Genomic DNA, 23,506 nt, shown 5'->3' on the forward strand with positions numbered 1-23,506 from the left:
TCGATCACAAGTGCAGTATGGAGTACCTCAAGGCTCAGTATTAGGGCCGTTACTTTTCACGCTTTACATGTTACCCTTGGGAGATATTATCAGAAGACATGGTGTTAGCTTTCACTGTTATGCTGATGATACTCAGCTCTATATTTCTTTGCGTCCCGGTGAAACACACCAAATTGAGAAACTAACGGAATGCATAGTCGATATAAAAAACTGGATGACGAGTAACATCTTACTGCTAAATTTTGAAAAAACAGAGGTGTTAATTATCGGACCTAAAATGTAATATGACATGTAATAACCTAGAGCACTATCTAACACTTGACGGCTGCTCTGTAAATTCTTCTTCATCAGTTAGGAACCTAGGTGTGCTGTTTGATAGCAATCTTTCATTTGAAAGCCATGTTTCTAGCATCTGTAAAACTGGGGTTTTCCATCTCAAAAACATATCTAAATTGCGACCTACATCAATTCATGCGTTTATGACCTCAAGGTTAGACTATTGTAATGCTTTATTGGGTGGTTGTTCTGCATGCTTGATCAACAAACTACAGTTGGTCCAAAATACAGCAGCTAGAGTCCTTACTAGAACCAGGAAGTATGACCATATTAGCCCGGTTCTGTCAACACTGCACTGGCTCCCTATCAAACATCGTATAGATTTTAAAAACTTGTTAATTACTTATAAAGCCCTGAATGGCTTAGCTCCTCAGTACTTGAGCGAGCTCTTATCACATTATAGTCCTCCACGTCCGCTGCGTTCTCAAAACTCTGGCCGTTTGATTATACCTAGAATATCAAAATCGACTGCGGGCGGCAGATCCTTTTCCTATTTAGCACCCAAACTCTGGAACAATCTACCTAACACTGTTCGGGAGGCAGACACACTCTGTCAGTTTAAATCTAGATTAAAGACACATTTCTTTAACCTGGCTTACACATAACACACTAATACACTTCTATTATTCAAATCCGTTAAAGGATTGTTAGGCTGCATTAATTAGATCAACCGGAACCAGGAACACTCCTCATAACACATGATCGTTACATCGTAAGAAGAATGGCATCTACGCTAATATTTGTCTGTTTCTTTCTTATTCTGTTTCTCAGTCCGTGTCCGGATCAGATGGTGGATCGGTGCCGGGAGATGATGTCTGCGGCGGAGGCCGGACACCTGGATGAGCCCCGGAGACAGATCCCCAGTGAAGACCTCAACTTAAAATACAAAAAAACTAAAAATAAAACAAATAACTAAAAATATAATAAAATACCTAACTACATACTACTATTATTGTTAGAAATTGCAACAATATTAAAAATAGAAATATAATACATTTAAAATTTTAATTAAAACAATAAATAAACAATAATATCCTGGTCAGAGGAGAACTGGCCCCCGACTGAGTCTGGTTTCTCCCAAGGTTTTTTCCTCCATTCTGTCTCAGAGGGAGTTTTGGTTCCTTGCCGCTGTCGCCTCTGTCTTGCTCAGGTGGGGACACTTGATTTCTAGTGATTATCATCAATTTGATTTCACAGATACTATTTAAACTAAACTGAGCTAGACAATGACATCTCTGAACTCAATAATGAAATGCCTTTAACTGAAAATTGAGTGTTTAATTTTATTATTATACATTACTGACACTCTATCCTCCAATTTGATACGGTTAAGTGCTTTGACACAATCTGTATTGTTAAAAGCACTATATAAATAAAGGTGACTTGACTTGACTTGACATTACTACAAAGGTCCTGGGGCCTCATTTATAAAGCAGATTTGACCGAAGAGTGTGCATACGCTTAAATCCACGCCAGCGCTCATATTTGTAAAAAAACGGTCTTTGACGTACAAAAGTGCTTAGCGTCACATCAGGGTCTGAGCCGCACTGAGCCGTGTGTGAGACGTACACACTTTTTCTTGTTGGAATACTGCAGGTTTTTTAAAATGTAAGATGTTCTTGCAGCTCGCTGTTCTAAATGATGGTGATTTGTGATCATTTATATGTTAATGACATTAATTATGAGTCGTTTACAAGGAGAGCTGAAACCATTCAGTTGCGTGCAAGTTCAAGATCATTTGCAATTCATAGATTTCACATCTGAAAGAGACGCGTACATGCATTTTCTCTTAGTACGTTCATTCTATGAATCGCACGTATGCATATTCGAGAGATGATCATAAAATCAAATTTTGGATGTTTTCTGTGCAACATTTTATAAATGAGGCCCCTGGATTGGGAACTTCTGACCTAGATGGTTTTTCTGTAATGTTTAGATTGAAAAAACTAAACTGCATATAAAGATGTCATATAGATTATTCTAATATGTGACCCTGAAGCAAAAAAGCAGTCATAAGTAGTACGGGTATATTTGTAGCAATAGCCAACAATACATTGTATGGTTCAAAATTATGGATTTTTCTTTTATGCCAAAAATCATTAGGATATGAAGTAAAGATCATGTTCTATAAAGATATTTTGTAAATTTCCTACAGTAAAAATATTTTAAAACGTATTTTTTGATTAGTAATATGCACTGCTAAGGACTTCAATTTGACATCTTTAAAGGCAATTTTCTCAATATTTTGGTAAAAAAAAATTTGCACCCTCACATTCCAGATATTCAAATAGTTGTATCTCAGCCAAATATTGTACTATGCTATACTAGCTTTCAGATGATGTATAAATCTCAATTTTGAAAAATTGACCCTTATGACTGGTTTTGTTGTCCAGGGTCTCATTTGGTCCTTAATTTCAAATGTGCATTGAAATAAAACTAATGAAAGAGGAATAGATCAAATTGAATCTAAATGCACCATTCCAGAGAAATAATTTAGGTTTTGGGATTGGAACTCAAATTTGTGAGACAGTAGCAGGAGCAGAGTAGCCCTAGAATTAGTAATATAAAACAGTGGTTTTCAGTGGCAACAAGGACTGAAAATACACATCTAATGTAACCAAATGACATTTATTTTCATATTAAACACCCCTGCTTTAATTTAACATGCCTGATTCAGATCATCAGCTCGTTAAGAGAGCTGCATGAGCAACTGAACTATAGGAAATACAGGAAAACCAAATCAGTCAGACAATGAGTTTAAAGAGGAAATGCAATTGTATTGGAGCACTGGATAATTTTGTCACTGCTTCAAAATTGAATAGTTTTTGTAGTCCTTTTATCTTGTGCCAACTTCACTACCTATTCTAATAAACTTGAAATGTATTGTTTGGGGGCCTTAAAACAGGTCTCCAAGCCCACTTGTGTTCAATTCATAAAGATGACTTGTGGAATCACCTCTAGCCCCTTCCACAGTCCTTAATGCAGCAGATTTCTTTATAGTGCATTAAACATTAAACAACCATTTTTTTTACTTAAATTTGCAGTCGCACTAGACTTCATCCTCCATTCACTTTTATTCATCAGAATGTTGCCAGATATGCTAAAGTTTCATCCTGCTGCATACCAAAATTCAAGTTTGGCGAACTCTAACCTGTGAATTTGAATAGCAATCGTCAGACACTGGCCTTAAAACTAAAAGGTGCAGTGATGCAGGGTCTAAAGTACTTTCTCATGTTCAAAACCTGGTGTGATTGCAGCTTAAGAATTTATTACAAGTTGTGTAGAGTAATTGGTACTGAGAATATCCCTGTAGAGAAGGGGTGTCCAGTCCTGATACTGGAGGGCCACTATCCTACAGAGCATTGGAGCCAAACTCTGCTTGGTACTAAACTCTGCTGCACTGTAAAAAATTATTGTGATTTTAATGATAAAAGACAGTAATAATGCTACAGTAAAAACCTATTAATTAACGGTAAGTTCCCCCTATATAAGGTGAAACACTGTATTGACATTACATGTAATTTTACAGTAATATATAGTTTGAAAAATAATGTATAATTTACAGTGAAAAACCATAAATTGACATTCCCTGTGTTACAGTTTACATTTGATGTTTTTTTGCTGAAACAACTGTTTCTTCTTAGTTTTATCAGTTATGTTCATTAGGGTTGTATTTAACTCTTAATGTTGTTAAATTAATGTTTATTGCATATTTCGGTTTTATGTGTGTTACCATGATGGTGTTTAGGGTTTGTGTGAATGACACTGTGCACCTTCTGTATATGTTAGTATTGTCTTTCTCAGCTTGTGGAAAAGCTGTTTGTGATGAACTTCGGTTCATCATATGACTTTTTCATTACCACTTGCTTTTGGTGGTAATCAGTGTGTTTACAAAGGTACTAAACAGATTTCAGTGGGTTGGTATATTAACATTATATGAGTTAATGAAGTATGTTTTTTAAATGTAAATTGAAGTCAAATCCATAAAACCTAAAAAGTTGGTACCGTATTTTTGAATGGCAAAATTCTGGCTGACACCACAGCTGACTTTTTTTTTTTTTTTTTTTACCATACATTTTACTGATTTTTTTTACAGTATGGATGTTGGTTCTCCAAGAGCAGGATTGGACACCCCTGCGATAGAGGATGCAGCAATGAGTCCTAATATCAGGAAATGAGTTACCATTTTAGCACTTCCAGTCAGTGGGTTTTCTGATTGAGTTTTTGGTTAATTGCCAGAAATATGGTCTATGGTTAACACAAGCTCAAGATATTTTCAAATTTTATTCTATGACATAAAATACGTCAGTAATACTCCACTCATGATTTTTTTTAAAGCTTTTATGTGTCTTCAAAAAGGTGGTTGCTAACAAGTGTCTAAATAGGACTACAGAGGTTGTGAGGGAAATTAATTATCACACAAATTAAATCAATGTACCTTCTTTTTTCAGTTTAGTGTTCTGTGTAGAATTTAGTTTTATTCTGCAAGTGCAAGTGTTGTTTTCCATTTGCCTGCTTTGCTTGCCATAAATGAACCTGCGTGAGGGTGCATCTTTCTAATAACAGTGGTTAAACATGCCTGTGTCTCTCACAACCACATATCATCAGAAGCATGTACTTTGTCCAGCAGGCTGGCCCTCCAGCACAGATGCTCTAAGTAGTGAAGTTTAGAGTGTCCATTGAGGAAGAACAACTGTGAAGGTCTAATGAAGTCTCCTGACCTACAATTCCCTAAATTATAGACATTACTGTTGTATTTTCTCTTTTGGTGACGGACATCTTTTGGTCTCTTGTTTTTTTGTTTTTATTTTTTATCCCTTCTCAAGACCCCTTCCACAGCCAGGAAAGGGGCTGTGTCTTTACCCACTTTTATGGACGTCTCTGCTATTTTATGACTTGCTCTTATCATCTGATCATGGTTGCATCTTTCCGAAAATTACATTGGCATTGTGGAATTGCATCTGCATGGTTCAAATCGTACTTCCCATTATCAGCTTGTAGCAGTAAGTTAAGAGATGTCATATCGTTTACAAGTTTGGTATGGAGTACTGCAAGGCTCAGTTCTAGGACCATTGCTTTTCACCCTGTACATGCTACCACTGGGTGATACCAGCTGTTATGCTGAGGATACTCAGCCCTATATTTCTGTGAGGCCAGACAAAACGTACCATGGTTAATATAGTTAAACTATGGTAACCACAAATTAACCATGGTTTTGCTACACTAACCATAGTTTAACAATGATATTTGCAGTAAAACTGTGGTTATGCACATGGAAGTCAATATGCCAAAATCTATTATTTTTACGCTTTTAATATAATAAAACCATGGTTCATTTTCATAAGGGTGGTAACCAAACAGTTTGGTTACCCATATTCTTCAAAATATCTTATTTTATGTTTTTATGTTATTAGTGGCACCACCTACAGTCAAAAAAAAAAGTTTATAAAAACTGGTGACCATTTATGCTGGAGTGCATTTTTTTCTACTTCAAAATGTAATCTTTAATTCAGTGTGTTTAATTGGAAGTGCTTTTAAATGGAATTGCTTTTTATATGGCACTCATCACAGAAAAAAGAAAACAGCACTTATTCTACTTGACCATTTCAACATCCAGATTGATGCTCCAATCCCACCTCAACATCTCATGCTTCCTTTGCCATCGCTGCTCAGCTGATTGTGCTTCATATTCCCACTGTCTAATCTTTAGTAATCTTTTCATCAGTTAAACATTCCTTCAAGCTGGATATCTACCCATCAGAACTTCATAACTGAATTACATGTAAAAACTCGCCAACAGTTAAAACTCGTAGTTCCAGAATGCTGATTTCTGGACCAAACAAAGAAAAGTATGTGATGATTCATACTGTCTGCATTGTTTGGCTCTGCAGATAAAACAAGTACTCACTTGTACTTGAAAAATGTTTGCAATTCCAGTAGCTTTTGGGTATCTAGAATATTTTAGTCTAAAATGTTACACTAGCGTGGTATCATAAGACTATGTAAATCATCTGCAGACTGATGATTGTGTATCAGTGACTTACTGCTGTATAAGTTTTAACACCTTAAACATTTGAATTCATAATTTTGCTTCATTTTGTGTCAGATTTATCTTCCTGTATGAAAATACAGTAATGAATTAACAGAAATGTATTGATTTCAACCACAGAATAACATAACACAGTTGCAGTACTTAAGTTTCATAAGTACTTTTGTAACCCACTATAACTTATAACTATACTAATCAACTTTCTATCAAAATTTATTAAATTTGTGGTAGATCCTGGCTGAAATGTAACCTCTGTATAATTCTTTGTAAACTTTACATAATTAATTACATTTTAACATAAGTTCACATTCAATAAGCTTGGAGTATAATTTTTTACACAATTACATTATACAGTAGAGCCAAATGAACATGGAGATATAAAAATGTATAATTTTCAAGCAGCACTACTACTGATAGAAGAATAGAATATCAGCATCGCTCCTTGTATATTGATATATATCTACATACAGAGACAAAATACAGAAAATATGGCACATATTTCTACATAGATTGTATGTTTGTGTCTCCATCTAGTGTCGAGAAAGGTGAAGAGGAAGCACTACACAGAAGAAAACAGCAATAAAAGGGGATTTCATTTGAAAGCCAGGATCCTATTAATTATATCCATACTACAAGGTGTAAAATTGTCATTTATTTCAAGTTTATTAGGCAGCGTCTGTTGTGTTGAGTACTGAACACTGACTACATGAATGAATGATGCATTTATATAGCGCTTTATTGTGTATTGTTGTACACCCAAAGCACTTTACAATCATGTCTCTCCTCAAACCACCACCAGTGTGCAGCATCCACTTGGAGGATGCTATGGCAGCCACAGGACAACGGCACCAGTGCGCTCACCACACACCAGCTACAGGTGGAGAGGAGAGAGAGAGAGAGCCAATTCAGTGGATGCGGATTATTAGGAGGCCATGATCGACAAGGGCCAATGGTGGGTTACACCCCTACTCTTTACGAGAAGTGCCATGGGATTTTTAATGACCACAGAGAGTCAGGACCTCGGTTTACAGGACGGTGCTTTTTGACAGTATAGTGTCCCCGTCACTATACCGGGGCATTAGGACCCACACAGACCACAGGGTGAGCACCCCCTGCTGGCCTCACTAACACCTCTTCCAGCTGCAACCTAGTTTTCACCGGAGGTCTCCCATCCAGGTACTGACCAGCTCAACCCTGCTTAGCTTCAGTGAAAGACCATCTGCCATACTCACATTTTAATGCAAAGAAACTGCTTAGGAAACAAATATTAAATATGATGTTTAATGTTTGCTTCTGTTGTGTTTTCTGTATTTTTGCTAAACTGTAACTGAATTGATGAAAATCACAGTTTTCAGGGAAAAAAATAATTAAACATCTTTCATGTTTTTATTACAGAGAGTTAATAAATTTGCAATTTTTTAAATTTATTACCAGTTCATAAGAGACAATCACTTTTTCCACACAAATTGTTGTATAATTATAATTTACTTAACATAAATGGCATAAAAACGTAAAGTGCATTTCAGTGTTTAAAAAATGAAAAACGACAAGGGTGTCCAATCCTGCTTTAAGCCAACCCCCCTCCCCCCACTGTAGACCTTTTTGGTCTTGAAAACACTTTAAAATGATTTCATTTGTTAACATTAGTCAACTATATTAATGAACATGAACAAAAACTGTATCTGTTAATATTATTTAATATTACTCAATGAGCAGTTGTTGTTTTTTGTATATATTAAAAAATCGTCACCTTGGAATTATAAGGCTCCATCTGTCATTTTTTGTCAAAATGGAGTTATTCATATATTCTTATTCTGTGACAACTTATTTACATCATGTGATTTATTTATTTCTTTTTAAGTTTGTACATTTTGGGACTGATGTATGAAAGGGACTTGTTCCCATATTCCATACCACAATATGGAATGCAAAAACTTTGATGCTCAATATCTCAAAACTGCTCAGAATGTAGATAGAACCTAATAGTTCCAAAGTGATGAAATGTTACAAAGATTAAAAATACAGTAACAAATGTAATCATCATTGTTAATGCATTAACTAACATTAAACTAATGGGACCTTATTGTCAAGTGTTATCTGCCTTTTGCATAGGATATCAAGGCTAGATATGGTTATATACTATAAAAACACGTTAATGCATATCCTGAGCATTGCACTGACTGTTTAAGAGAAAATGTCATGTCCACATAAAGATTATGTTTCCACATAACATGAAAATAGCCCTATGAATCACACATCACTTTTGCTGTTGTTTTTCCTCTTGAAATGCAGCCCACAGGTAACCAGAAACATAATAACTGCATTTCAGTTATTAGTTTTCTTCAGTCAGTAAACACTTCTCTCCAGAACTGCGTGACCGTAAAGTTTCTGTTCCTGTGAATCAGCAGCCCCAGCGCTCGGGCTTCTCGTCTGGACTGCTCATAACTGGCTCTCCATATCTGCCGAGGAGACGAGCTGCTTCTCGCCGCAAACTCAAACAGTTTTGGAGGCGGGCATGTGAGGTGGCTTTCTTCAGCTCGCCAGACTTTAGACGGCAGTTTCTGTCACAGACCAAATAAAAGAGGAGCAGTTAACAATATCGGTAACACTTTAGATTAGGGAACAAAACTGGTTGCTTATAATGCATATTACTAGCATGCTGGCTGTTTATTAGTACTTAGTACTAGCTACATGCAATGGAATTATGTCATTTAATTACAGAAAATATGTCATTGTAATCAGTTTGTGTAATTAAATTACAGTTACTTATGAAAATGTTAATGATTACAAAGGGGGATACATCTGAATATTTTTACATACAGATTTGATTTCTTTCCTAAATTAAATTGACTGCTCTAAAATATTATATAAAACGGTTATTCAATATACTTAATAAGGTTTCATAAAATAAAACAGAGCAAATAAGTGCAATGATATTAATAAAAACAGTATTCTTCCACCAAACAATGTAGTTCCTCAGAAACAGTTGTGGTTGGAACCTATGGTTGGAACAAAGTGGTTGCAAAGCAACACACAAAGTAAACAAAGGTGTAGGTTTGTAGTGTAATTTACAACGGCTTTGAACGTGGCTCAACCAATCAGAATCAAGGACCAGAACTATCCGTTTTATAAAATTAAAATATAATAATCTTAATTCCAGTGAAGAAGGATTTTGAAAGTCTTGACAGTAATCATTGTTGAGGTTAACGCTGTCTTCTGTAAATATTTGAAAAGTAATCAAATGTAATCAGTTACATTACTTTATTAAAGTAGTTTAAATAGTTACAAGACTTATTACATTTTAAATAGGATAACTTGTAACTTGTAACTTGTGATCTATTACTCTTCCCAACACTGCTTATAAAGCACATATTAAAGTCTTATTCTGAATGACCATATTCTAGATCCCCATCCCACCCAATACCTAACATAACTACTAAAACAACTACCTTAATTACTATCAATAAGCAGTAATTAGAGTTTATTGAGGGAAAACTCTTAGTTAATAATGAATGTGTGTTCCCTAATCTAAAGTGTTACTATAAGAGAATGGGAAGTCTAGTGAAATCATAATTTCATTACCTTTTCCTGCCGGTGGATATTCTCCCAGACTCTGTTGCACACCATGCACTCGAAGGCATCAATGAAGTTATCCTGACCAATATCCTGAACACCCCACGGACGCTCCTTCAGCTCGGTCACCAGATTCATGTTAGATATTTCCCGCTTGTGCTTCCAGTCCAGATACTTCAGATACTCCCAGTCATTCTTGTCCAACCTCTTTAAATACTGAGCGAGCTTCTTCGGCGGCTCATCGGGATCGACCACGACTGCGCTCCTGTTATCTGGCAACCACATGCGCATGTTAGGAGCTCCATAGTACACCGGCACAACGCCTAATTTGAGCGGCCTCCACAGTTTCTCAGTGATATAGTCATCACAGATGGCGTTCTCAAAAGCCAGGATGAACTTGTACTGGGCGAGGATCTGGTAGAAATCGTGATCGTCCATCGCAGTGGAATCTCTCAGATGGGGCGGCAGGTCTTTATTATGAAGGCACTGTCCGTATGAGTCCACTTGAATGTGCTGCATCAGCTCTCGAACGTAAACATCTCTGTCAGATGGCGGGTCGCAGTCGGACTGGACGTACACCACAGGTGCCAGAGTTCTCCTCAGCTGGTTTTTGTAGGACAGAGGCAGCAGGTGTGTTTGTGCACTGAGGGCGTCGAGGCCCTCCAGGTGTTGCGTGGTGAGGGGCAGGTGAGAGTGGCGGCTGAAGGTCGCTGTGTGATTGAACAGGGTAATGAGCGGCTCGTGAAAGAGCTTGTAGTTATTCTTGGGTGACTCCTCGTGAAACAATGCCCACTGGTGCTGCTCATGACGCGGAAGAGGAAGACTTTCAATGCTGAAATCTGTACCTGGAAAAAAGACAAATCTTAAAGGGCTACCCTAGTGAAAAATAATAATAATTATTTTTAATAATACTAATTCATGCTAAGTATAATACAAATACATTTTCATATTTATGTACTTAATAAAATGCCTTTTAGTATACTAAACTGGTATACTTAAAGTCTGCTAAATTGAAACAACTAATTTTGTATTTAATGCACTTTAATTGTGCAGAAGTACAATTAAAGATATGCTTAATATATTTGATTGTGCTAAAGTGGAACTATTGCAAGTATACTTCAGGTACACTTTAAGTATTTTGCATTTAAAGACCGATATTATTCAAAGATCGTACGATTCTCTTCAAAAGTGACATTTAAACACATTTTAGACTTAATATTAAGAAATGTGCATTGTGTACAAGTAATATGCCAAATAAAGTTTAATTATCATTTTTATATCAGTAAGTCTCGAGTTATCTGTCAGTAAATGTGTTAATAGATTTGAACTATATTTAGTATGAAATAAATGTATTTTAAATATATTACTTTTTTACTACTTTTTCACCCAAAAATGAAAATTCTGTTATTAATTACTCACCCTCACGTCGTTCCAAACCCTTAAGACCTTTGTTCATCTGGGAACATTGCAGTTGCATTGCTGTCTATGGGAGGGTCAGAGAGCTCTCAGATTCCATCAAAAATATCTTAATTTGTGTTCTGAAGATGAACGAAGGTCTTACAGGTTTGGAACGACACGATAATTTTTTTGGGTGAACTATCCCTTTAAAGGAAGTATCTGTGTTCATCACCCTAAAGAGAGCAGCTCGGAAAATGGAGCGCAGCTGGGAGAAAACAAAACTAGAGGTATTTCATATAGCTTGGCAGGAAAGTACCCTATCCTACAGAAAAGCATTAAAAACTGCTAGATCTGATTACTTTTCGTCTCTTCTAGAAGAAAACAAACATAACCCCCAATATTTATTCAATACAGTCACTAACGAAAAATAAAGCATCAACAGGTGTTGGCATTTCCCAAGAGCACAGCAGTAATGACTTTATGAACTACTTTACTTCCAAGATCGATTCTATCAGAGATAAAATTGTAACCATGCAGCCGTCAGCTACAGTATCACATCAGATAATGCACTATAGATCCCCTGAGGAACAATTCCACTCATTCTCTACTATAGGAGAGGAAGAATTGTATAAACTTGTTAAATCATCTAAACCAACAACATGTATGTTAGACCCTATTCAATCTAAACTACTAAAAGAGCTGCTTCCAGAAGTCATAGACCCTCTTTTTGGCTATTATTAATTCATCATTGTCATTAGGATATGTCCCCAAAACCTTCAAATTGGCTGTTATTAAGCCTCTCATTAAAAAAAAACAACTTGACCCCAAAGATTTAGTTAATTACAGACCGATCTCAAATCTCCCTTTTCTGTCAAAGATCCTAGAAAAGTATAGTATCCTCATAATTATATTCCTTCTTAGAGAAAAATGGTATCTGTGAGGAATTCCAGTCAGGATTTAGACCATATCATAGTACTGAGACTGCTCTCATTAGAGTTACAAATGACCTGCTTCTATCATCTGATCGTAGTTGTATCTCTTTATTAGTTCTAGTGGATCTTAGTGCTGCGTTCGACACTATCAACCACAACATTCTTTTGAATAGACTAGAACACTTTGTTGGCATTAGTAGAAGTGCCTTAGCAGGTTCAAATCAAATGATCTGCCCGCCATCAGTTCGTAGCAGTGAATGAAGAGGTATCATATCGATCACAAGTGCAGTATGGAGTACCTCAAGGCTCAGTACTAGGGCCGTTACTTTTCACGGTTTACCCTTGGGAGATATTATCAGGAGACATGGTGTTAGCTTTCACTGTTATGCTGATGATACTCAGCTCCATATTTCTTTGCGTCTCGGTGAAACACACCAAATTGAGAAACTAACGGAATGCCATAGTCGATATAAAAAACTGGATGACGAGTAGCTTCTTACTGCTAAATTCTGAAAAAACAGAGGTGTTAATTATCGGATCTAAAAACCCCACATGTAATTACCTAGAACACTATCTAACACTTGATGGCTGCTCTGTCATTTCTTCTTCATCAGTTAGGAACCTAGGTGTGCTGTTTGATAGCAATCTTTAATTTGAAAGCCATGTTTCTAGCATCTGTAAAACTGGGGTTTTCCATCTCAAAAATATATCTAAATTGCGACCTACATCAAATGCAGAAATACTAATTCATGCGTTTATGACCTCAAGGTTAGACTATTGTAATGCTTTATTGGGTGGTTGTTCTGCACGCTTGATCAACAAACTACAGTTGGTCCAAAATGCAGCAGCTAGAGTCCTTACTAGAACCAGGAAGTATGACCATATTAGCCCGGTTCTGTCAACACTGCATTGGCTCCCCATCAAACATCGTATAGATCTTAAAATCTTGTTAATTACTTATAAAGCCCTTAATGGCTTAGCTCCTCAGTACTTTAGCAAGCTCTTATCACATTATAGTCCTCCACGTCTGCTGCGTTCTCAAAACTCTGGCCGTTTGATAATACCTAGTGTAACATCTTGACTTACCTTGTGTCCTGAAGGTGGCACCGTAACCCTCGGGCAAGTCTCGAATCCCAAGAGAGTACAGCGAGTAAGAGTAATAAAAAGCATGTAGTTGAGAAAGCTCCGTGTCTGTTCCAGTTATTACATCTACAATATAGTTTAGCCAGTGAGCAAACATTACATGGTGTCAGAGTAGAGGCTAATACTCACGTCCCGAAAGAAACATGGATAGTTTCGGCGTCCCAGCACCCAAAATGGATTGGGAATCAGCTAACTTACCGGAAGCATGGCGGCGTTTCAAGCAGCACGCGGAGCTAATATTCTCCGGACCTCTACGGGAGAAACGCGAACAGGACAAATGCAGCTATCTCCTCCTATGGATCGGGGAAAAAGGGCGTGACATTTTCAACACATGGACACTAACAGATGACGACGCGAAGAAACTACAAACATACTACGATAAGTACACCGCGTACCTAACACCAAAGTCTAACCCGATATATGCAAGATATCGTTTCCATGAGAAAACACAAGGTGATGGGGAAACTTTTGAGCACTTTGTCACGGATCTGAAGCTGTTAGTTAAGGACTGTGGATACCCCAACAGCGACGAGATGGTGCGAGACCGCATTGTTTTCGCTACAAATTCACCGCGAGTGCGGGAGAAGTTGCTCAGCCACGGCGCGGAGCTAACGCTAGACCAAGCCATCGACATCGCGCGATCTCATGAGCTAGCACAAGTCCAACTCAAAGAGATGGTGGGAAGTAAATACCCCAATAATGACGCTGTACACGCCATAGCCCGAAGACCGGAACACAGATCAGTGCGCACGAGTCACAAAGCCAGGCCGAAAGAGCCTGCCACAGCACAAAGAGAATGTGACAGATGCGGCGGCCTGCATACGACCAAAGACGGCGCCTGTCCAGCTAAAGGCAAGCAATGCATGAAATGCAAAAAATTCAATCACTTTGCAAAAGCATGTAAGTCGAAACTACACACAAACACCCGCACAAGAAAAGTGATTCACACGATGGATGAAGACACTGAAGATGAGCAGGTAGAACTTTTTATTGACGGACTTACAAGTGAAAACACAGGAAAAGGTAATGAACAAGCTTATGCTGAAATTGAAATCGGGACTCAGAAAGTTAAATTTAAAATTGACACTGGCGCACAGACCAATGCAATTCCAGTACAGATATTCGAAAGACTGTTCAGAAACACTGCCATAAAACCAACCACTCAAAAAATCTCAGGATATGGCGGTGAGTTTCTGAAAGTGAAAGGCACCTGTCATCTAAAGTGCAAGTATAAAAACACCTCCATTGTGCTCGAATTCTACATAGTGGACACCAAAGCACCTCCCATCCTAGGGATGAGAGCTAGCCTAGACCTTAAGTTAATCAAGCTGATACTAGCTGTGGCCGAGGAGGAAGCGAAACCATGCATAGACATAGACAGCCTCCTTAAGGAATACACAGACGTCTTCCAGGGCATAGGAGAGTTTCCAGGGGAGTGCAACCTCCATGTCGACCCACACGCCACACCAGTAGTGTATCCACCACGAAGAGTACCGATCGCTCTGTGAGACAGGTTGAAAAAAGAGCTCGACAAGATGGAAGAGAGCAACGTAATTTGCAAAGTGACAGAGCCCACAGAATGGGTTAATGCCCTCGTTGTTGTAGAAAAACCCCAGACTGGCAAGCTGAGAGTCTGCCTGGATCCCAGAGACCTCAACAAGGCGATAAAAAGGCCACACTACCCCTTACCGACTTTAGAGGATGTCACCACAAAGCTTGCCGGAGCGAAGTACTTCAGCGTCCTCGACGCCAGATCAGGCTATTGGGCCATAAAGCTGAGCACAACGTCTTCCCTACTAACAACATTTAACACCCCCTTCGGCAGATACAGGTTCCTGAGGCTGCCATTCGGAATCAATTCAGCTCAAGATGAATTCCAAAGGCGCGTCGACGAGACATACGAGGGCCTCACAGGTGTAGCTGCCATCGTCGACGACATACTCGTCTTCGGCAAGACAAAGCTTGAACACGACAACAACCTCAGGGCCATGCTGAAACGCACGAGAGAAAGAGGGGTAAGGCTAAATCCTGATAAATGCCAAATATGCGTATCAGAGGTCAGCTACTTCGGCCACACGCTCTCGCGAGAAGGTGTCAAGCCAGACCCAGCGAAGGTGAAAGCGATACAAGACATGCAGCCACCCACAAACAGAAGAGAGTTAGAAACCATTCTCGGGATGATTAACTACCTGGCCAGATTCGCACCACGCCTCTCCGAGATAAACGCACCACTACGTCAACTGCTGAAGCAGGACAGTGAGTTTTTATGGGACAAAAACCATGACAAAGCATTCACGCAGACGAAAAAATTAATAACAGACCACCCTGTGCTCGCATACTTCGACCCACAAAAAGAACTGAGACTCCAAGTAGACGCCTCAAAATGTGGCCTCGGCGCTGTCATGCTCCAGGACGAAAAACCCATTGCCTACGCTTCCAAGTCACTTAACAGCACCGAAGTGAATTACGCTCAGATAGAGAAGGAACTGTATGCAGTTTTATTCGGATGTAAGCGTTTCCACGAATACATGTACGGCCGGAGAGTGATTGTAGAATCCGACCACAAACCTCTGGAAGCTATCCTCCGAAAACCGCTGGCTGCAACACCACCGCGGCTACAAAGGATGATACTACAGCTCCAGAAATACAACATACAAATCATCCACCGGCCCGGAAAGGACATCCCAGTGGCCGATACATTGTCCCGAAAATCCATCGAGCACCAAGACAGCAGCCTTATGGAGAGCATGGAAGCACAGGTACATACACTCATAAGCACTGTTCCAGTGAGTGACAGGAAGCTACTGGAGATCAAGGACGCAACAGCACAGGATGCACAGCTCACCGCACTCAGAAGAGCCACACAGAACGGATGGCCAGACGAAAGGAGGAAATGCCCACCCAGCATCCAAGAATATTGGAACCACCGAGATGAGATCTCCGAGATGGAAGGGATACTTTTCAAAGGTGGGAAAATCATAGTTCCCCTGAGCCTCAGAGGAGACATGATCCAGCGCGTACACGCAGGACACATGGGCATGGAAAAAAGCAAACATAGAGCACGAGACCTCCTGTTCTGGCCCGGGATGGGCAAAGAAATAGAAGCAACAGTAGAACAGTGCAGTATATGCCAGGAGCGACGGGAAGCCAACCTCAAAGAACCACTGTGGTCCCATGACATACCCGAGAGACCATGGCAAGTGGTAGGCACAGACCTCTTCACATGGAACACTCAAAACTTCATCATCATTGTAGACTACTACAGTAGATTCTTTGAAATGGAGCAGCTCACAAATACCACCTCACTCGCAGTAATCGCCAAATTCAAGTCCGCATTCGCTCGTCACGGCATCGCAGAGACAGTCATCAGCGACAACGGACCATGCTACAGCTCTGAGGAATTCCGCCGTTTCGCAAACGCGTGGGACTTCACCCACACCACCACAAGTCCGCGTTACCCACAGAGCAACGGCCTTGCTGAAAAGACTGTCCAGACAGCAAAACGCATCCTGGACAAGGCAAAAGCCGGAAATACAGACCCCTACCTCGCTCTGCTGGAGTACAGGAACACTCCAGTTGACAACCTTCGATCACCGGCCCAGCTTCTGATGAGCCGACGACTGCATTCCATACTCCCAGCGACCAGTAGGCATCTGCAGCCACAGGTAGCACCTCAAAGAGTTGTCCAAGACAGACGAAAGGCATGCCAACACCGCCAACAAGCATACTTCAACAGAGGCACCAAGCCGTTGCCTCACCTACCTGCTAGCACTCTCATTCGTTTCCGTCAGGAAGATGGCTCCTGGAGACCTGCAACGGTAACACAACATGCACACACACACAGGAGCTACCAAATCCAGACAGAAGATGGACAGACTCTACGGCGCAACCGTTGGCACCTCCGTGACAGCAGAGATGCTCAAGACACCAAAGACAGACAGCATGCAGACACACACAACAGTAACACACAGCCACCACACCCCGAACCTGTGGACCATCCGCAACCAACAAACCAACAAAAACCCAATTACACAACAAGGTTTGGCCGCATCTCCAGGCCAAGACAAATCCTTGACCTATAATGTAAAGGGTGTAGGCGGATCGCTGCCCTAAAAAAAAAAAAAAAAAAAAAAAAAAAAAAAGGAAACAGGAGAAAGGTGTTTTCGTGTTTTAACACCTGTTACTTACCTTCTACCTCTTAAATCAGTTTAACTGCCTGTTCTGTTTTTTTTTGCACAACTAGTTCACCTTTAAGTACTTGAATCATATGGGAAAGGAAAACATTATTTCTGACTTAAACTAAGGACTTATTGGCACACATTCGTATGTCATTTAACTGCTTCTTGTACTTGTTTACATTACAGCAATGACATTAACGACCACAGACTGTATTTGTCAGACCGTTTATATGTGCATTCAGCAAAATTGTTATGTTCGCAGAATTAATGTTGTGTGTTTAAGTAATGTTATTTTATTTTATTTTATTTTATTTTTTCTCTTGAAAAGGGAGATGTAACATCTTGACTTACCTTGTGTCCTGAAGGTGGCACCGTAACCCTCGGGCAAGTCTCGAATCCCAAGAGAGTACAGCGAGTAAGAGTAATAAAAAGCATGTAGTTGAGAAAGCTCCGTGTCTGTTCCAGTTATTACATCTACAATATAGTTTAGCCAGTGAGCAAACATTACACCTAGAATATCAAAATCGACTGCGGGCGGCAGATCCTTTTCCTATTTAGCACCCAAACTCTGGAACAATCTACCTAACACTGTTCGGGAGGCAGACACACTCTGTCAGTTTAAATCTAGATTAAATACACTTTCTTAACCTGGCTTACACATAACACACTAATACACTTCTATTATTCAAATCCGTTAAAGGACTGTTAGGCTGCATTAATTAGATCAACCGGAACCGGGAACACTCCTCATAACACATGATCGTTACATCGTAAGAAGAATGGCATCTACGCTAATATTTGTCTGTTTCTATTCTGTTTCTCAGTCCGTGTCCGGATCAGATGGTGGATCGGCGCCGGGAGATGATTTATGCGGCCCTGATCGTCGGCGGAGGCCGGACACCTGGATGAGCCCCGGAGACAGATCCCCAGTGAAGACCTCAACTTAAAATACAATAAAACTAAAAATAATAGAAAATAACTAAAAATATAACAAAATACCTAACTACATAATAATATTATTGTTAGAAATTTCAACAATATAAAATAGAAATATAATACATTTATACATTTAACATTTTAATTAAAACAATAAAGTAAACAATAAATAAACAATAATATCCTGGCCAGAGGAGAACTGCCCCCCGACTGAGTCTGGTTTCTCCCAAGGTTTTTTCTCCATTCTGTCACAGAGGGGAGTTTTGGTTCCTTGCCACTGTCTCCTCTGGTTTGCTCAGGTGGGGACACTTCATTTCTAGCGATTATCGTCAGTTTGATTTCACAGATACTATTGAAACTAAACTGAGCTAGACAATGACATCTCTGAATTCAATAATGAAATGCCTTTAACTGAAAATTGAGTGTTTAATCTTATTATTATACATTACTGACACTCTATCCTCCAATTTGATACTGTTAAGTGCTTTGACACAATCTGTATTGTTAAAAGCACTATATAAATAAAGCTGACTTGACTTGACTTGATCAATACAAGGATCAAAATCAATATTATTTGTACCATATTGTTGAATGACTTTGGAAAAAATATTATGATTTTAAAAATTATTATAGAAAATAATTTGTAAAGAGTAATTTTTGATATGGGGTTACTGTTCTAGCAGGATGATCTAGCATTCATTGATCCGTCATTCTGTATTATATTTTATTATTTTATTTTACATTAGGCAGCGGCTATTTGCACTAAGTGATAATAGCATATTTTCTTAGCGATAGATGCTATTTACATTAAGTGCAAATAGCCATAGATTTCTGCTATTTATACTACTTATTGCAAATAGTGCCAAATATTTGCACCTCAGTATTGATTACGAAAGGCAGATTTGATCGCGTCAAAAAGCACATGCCTAAACATCGGCGGCACTGGAACTGTTGTTAGATGATTGTCTTTTGTAATGTTGACTACCCCAATCACATGTTGGTGGGCGGAGTTAGTGTAAATAGCCTCTGCCAACAAGGTGAGCTATTTGCACTTAGTGTAAATAGATACTCCGTTTATATTATTTTACCATTGTTGTTTAGTCTTATGATCCTGTGGTTTCAAGGAATATTTGTCTTCATGAGTAAGAGATAGGAAATTGTCTCGATTTCAAGGTTTTTAATGTCACAGGACGATGTTGTGAGGCAGTCATTTTCCATTGCCTTTGCTTTGGTACTGTATAATAATGTAACACTTGTTGTATTTGTGCAGGTCAGACAAAGTCTAAGGATTGAAACATACACAACTAAGATCATTCAATAAACTCTGCTTATTTCTCATCCCTTCGTCTCCTGCTTTCTGCTCTTCTCTGGCATCTTCTATCTGCCTCTTGGGCCGACAAATGACTGTTAATACAGTTTTTTGAGTATCACACAAAATCCGTTAAAACATAACAAACGGATATTTTCTGACAGGATCTGGCATCCAGAGTAGGATCTAATATTCCTGATGTGGAGACACAATCTCACATTTTTGTTGTTGTTGGCACAATCTAGCATTACCTTTGCTGTCATCTAACACTCTTAAAGTTAATCTTTAAAAAACACAAATAATTTAATAACACTGTTAAAAGCAATCTAAATGAAAATAGATTTTTCATTCTGTACACAATAGTAACTGATTACATGTAATCTGGATTACATAATCAGATTTAAAAAATGAAGTACTTGTAATTAGACTAAATTACATTTTAAAGTAACTGTAATCAGAATACAGTTACTTTTTTATTGATTACATTTTTACATATTATTCACAGAATAGCAATAAATTAGTCATCATTTTTTGATTTAGTAGTCATATAGTTACACAGAAAATTGAGAGGGCACACAGCATTTGACCACTGGATTTACAAAAATCATTTAAATTTTAAAAAGTGTTCTCTTAACATTTCATTGCATCGACTACTGATGAACACATTAATGTTTTTAATCTGAATTATCACTCAGTGGTTATTTAGCCATGTATTACTATGTCTTAGGAAGGTTTTTGTCTTTCAAACACATTAATGTGCGCAAATTCATATTATTTCTTATTTACGTGTAATGCAGGGATTCCCAAAATTAGTGTCAGCTGAAAATCTTTCACCTAATATATTTTACAGTAATAAGTTAATAATTCAGCAACATTTGCATGTTTACGGTTCACTGATGTGACATGCAAGTAAATCAATTATTCATTCTTTTTAAGTAAGTGTTTTATTTAAATTGTTGTTATTTTTAAATAATTTAAAATCATTTTAATGATTTAATTAGTGCTGATTAATCGCGATTAACTGCATCCAAAATAAAAGTTTTTGTTTATGTAATATATGTGTGTGTACTGTGTATATGTATTATGTATATATAAATACACACACAGTATTTTGAAAATATTTACATGTATTTACTTTTTACATGTATTTTATATTATATGTAAATATATTTCATATAAAAATATAACATATTTTTCTGAAATTTAAACATGCATGTGTGTGTATTTATACATAATAAGCAAGCATACACAGTACACACAAATATTATGTAAACAAAATGTTATTTTTGATGCGATTAATCGCGATTAATCGTTTGACAGCACTAGATTTAATTGTTAATTTGTTTGTAAAATTAATTTGTTAACTCAGAATTCCCCAAAAGTTACCTAAAATGTGTAATGTAGTGGATTACATTATTAAATACAATTTTTGTCATGTATTTTGGAATCAGTATTGGACTACAATGTGTAAGTAATCTACCCACCACTCTCAGTACATTACAATGTTTTGATGGCTAAATTCATTTGTAGCGTTTAAAACTAATATCAGTGTGGTGTATTTTATTTTTTATGCAGACAAAACTGTATACAATTTTAATTTTGAATTTGAATAATATAAATGCGAGTATAAAATGAATGTGTGTATTCATTTGCACTCACCATAGAAAAGGAAAGCTTTTGTGTGTGGATGGGAATGATAAGACTTGTTAACAGTGAAGAAACATCTGTTTCGGCCGCACTCTCCGAGACGCCCCGGTTCTCCGGTCAGAGGAGACCACCACACAATGACAGGGTCCTGGAGCTCTGAGCCATGAGGAATCGTCTCAGCGGCCTGTCTCTGTGTTAACTGCTGTCGGAGTGCCTTCTGCTCAAACTCTCCAAGCTGTTCGATAACCTGCAAACACAGACAAGCCTGTGAATACATGACCACTGATACTGCACACATGAAGGATGGATTTACCGAGGAAGGTTTGGTCAACAAACATATGTGACCCTGGACCACATGTATATCTGTAGCAATAGCCAACAATATGGGTCAAAATTATAGCTTTTTCTTTTATGCCAAAAATCATTAAGATATTAAGTACAGATCATGTTCCATGAAGATATTTTGTAAATGTTCTACCGCAAACTTAATTTTTTGATTAGTAATATGCATTGCTAAGAACTTCATTTGAACAACTTTAAAGGAGATTTTCTCAATATTTAGATTTTGTTGCACCCTCAGATTCCAGATTTTCTAATAGTTGTATCTCAGACAAATATTGTCCTATCATAACAAACCATACATCAATGGAAAGATTATTTATTCATGATATATACATCTCAATTTCAAACCCTTATAAATGGTTTTGTGGTCCAGGGTCACATATGAGTCGGCTGTTTAATAAAAAAAAAAAGAAAAGAAAAGGTTTAATAAATATTTTATTTGTTAGAGAAGTGGAGAAAATTAATGCAATGCGTCTATTTAAAAAACATCAATCAATTGCTATTTCATATGACAGGTTGCAGGGATGGGAAAAAGGAGACTTTAGTAAAAAGGAGATACCAAGGATGAGGAAAGGACAGAGATTTATCCAAATGTTAGTGAGACTCTGATCAGATCCCAAAGGCCAGAGGACATCTGCAAACAAGAACAACTTTAAAACCAGCATATTCCACACTTATGTTCATCTGCGCTATATTTAGTGTCTCAAACCAGAGTGAGCTGCCTACCTAGACAGCATTCTTGTGCGCTTCGAGCAGGCAGCTAGACGCGTTCCTGCCTAAACATGCTAATATATGAGAGTCCACGGCGCTGAAACATGCTGTCTAGAGACACGTCCCATCACAATACAAAGTAAAACATCTGATGTTTAGGTAAGCAAATCTTTGAGGTTTCTATCTGAGGTTTGATTTAAAGGCAGAGTTAATATTTTACCTGAAATGTCATGATTAAAAACACAAAGGCAGACGCGCAGAAACAAAAAGCACACCGTTTTTTCACAGAGACTGGCCACATGTCAAACCCTCTCTCCGTCAGCGCACCATTAAAAACAAGAACACTTCCAGACTATTTATTGTGATGGTATGTTTTTTCGAATATTTGCGATCTGTGATGCGTGATTTATTCCTGTAAGTATATTGATCTCATAGCTGCAGTCCGCAGAGCGTGCTTCCAGCGTCACTTCCGTTCCGCGTCCCTTTAAACCACACACACTTCCTCTGCGAAGCGAAGCTAGGATATTCTACCACAGAAACACACACTCATTAAACAAATGTTTTTGCTGTTTGCTATGCAGCATTCTCATAGTGACTAAAAGAGGTGGCAAATGTTTAAAAATTGTTAGTAAGATGTATAATGAATGCATTTTTTCATCAAATTACCGCAGTAAGTAAAAGTTACCCTAATAAGTAATCAGCACACATTACTCTAAATATGAAGCTCCATCATAAACTTGGTCTGAGCACCTATATTTCACTACTACACGTTATAAATTACTTTTGATATCTGTCTTATAGGCTATATTTGTTAAAGTGCCGTTAATGTAAAATACTAAATCATCTGTTCTGTTGTTGGCCAGCTGAAAAGGCAAAGACAGAATCCATTTTCATCTGAAAGGTAACATTATTCTATATCACTTATGGGCATTTGAATAAATTTAATTGCCCA

At 38.1% G+C, this 23,506-nt stretch overlaps 1 protein-coding gene across 2 annotated transcripts; it reads right to left on the reverse strand.

Annotated features, from left to right (window-relative positions):
- Nucleotides 1-7,654: 7,654 nt before the first annotated feature.
- pofut3 (protein O-fucosyltransferase 3) lies at nt 7,655-23,031 on the reverse strand. 2 transcript variants are annotated; one of them, XM_079410035.1, is made up of 4 exons: nt 22,775-23,031; nt 21,514-21,748; nt 9,968-10,803; nt 7,655-8,946 (listed from the first exon to the last, which is right to left on the reverse strand). In XM_079410035.1, exons 1-4 carry the CDS (start codon nt 22,853-22,855, stop codon nt 8,728-8,730), a joined length of 1,371 nt encoding a protein of 456 aa, XP_079266161.1. In that variant the 5' UTR covers nt 22,856-23,031; the 3' UTR covers nt 7,655-8,727. The 2 variants fall into 2 exon arrangements, with proteins under 2 accessions (XP_079266161.1, XP_079266162.1); XM_079410036.1 differs by having other exon boundaries at nt 7,661-8,946; nt 9,968-10,797; nt 22,775-23,027.
- Nucleotides 23,032-23,506: the final 475 nt, after the last annotated feature.

The sequence above is a fragment of the Barbus barbus genome (assembly GCF_936440315.1).
Source record: "Barbus barbus genome assembly, chromosome: 47".
NCBI classification, from domain to species: Eukaryota; Metazoa; Chordata; class Actinopteri; order Cypriniformes; family Cyprinidae; genus Barbus; species Barbus barbus.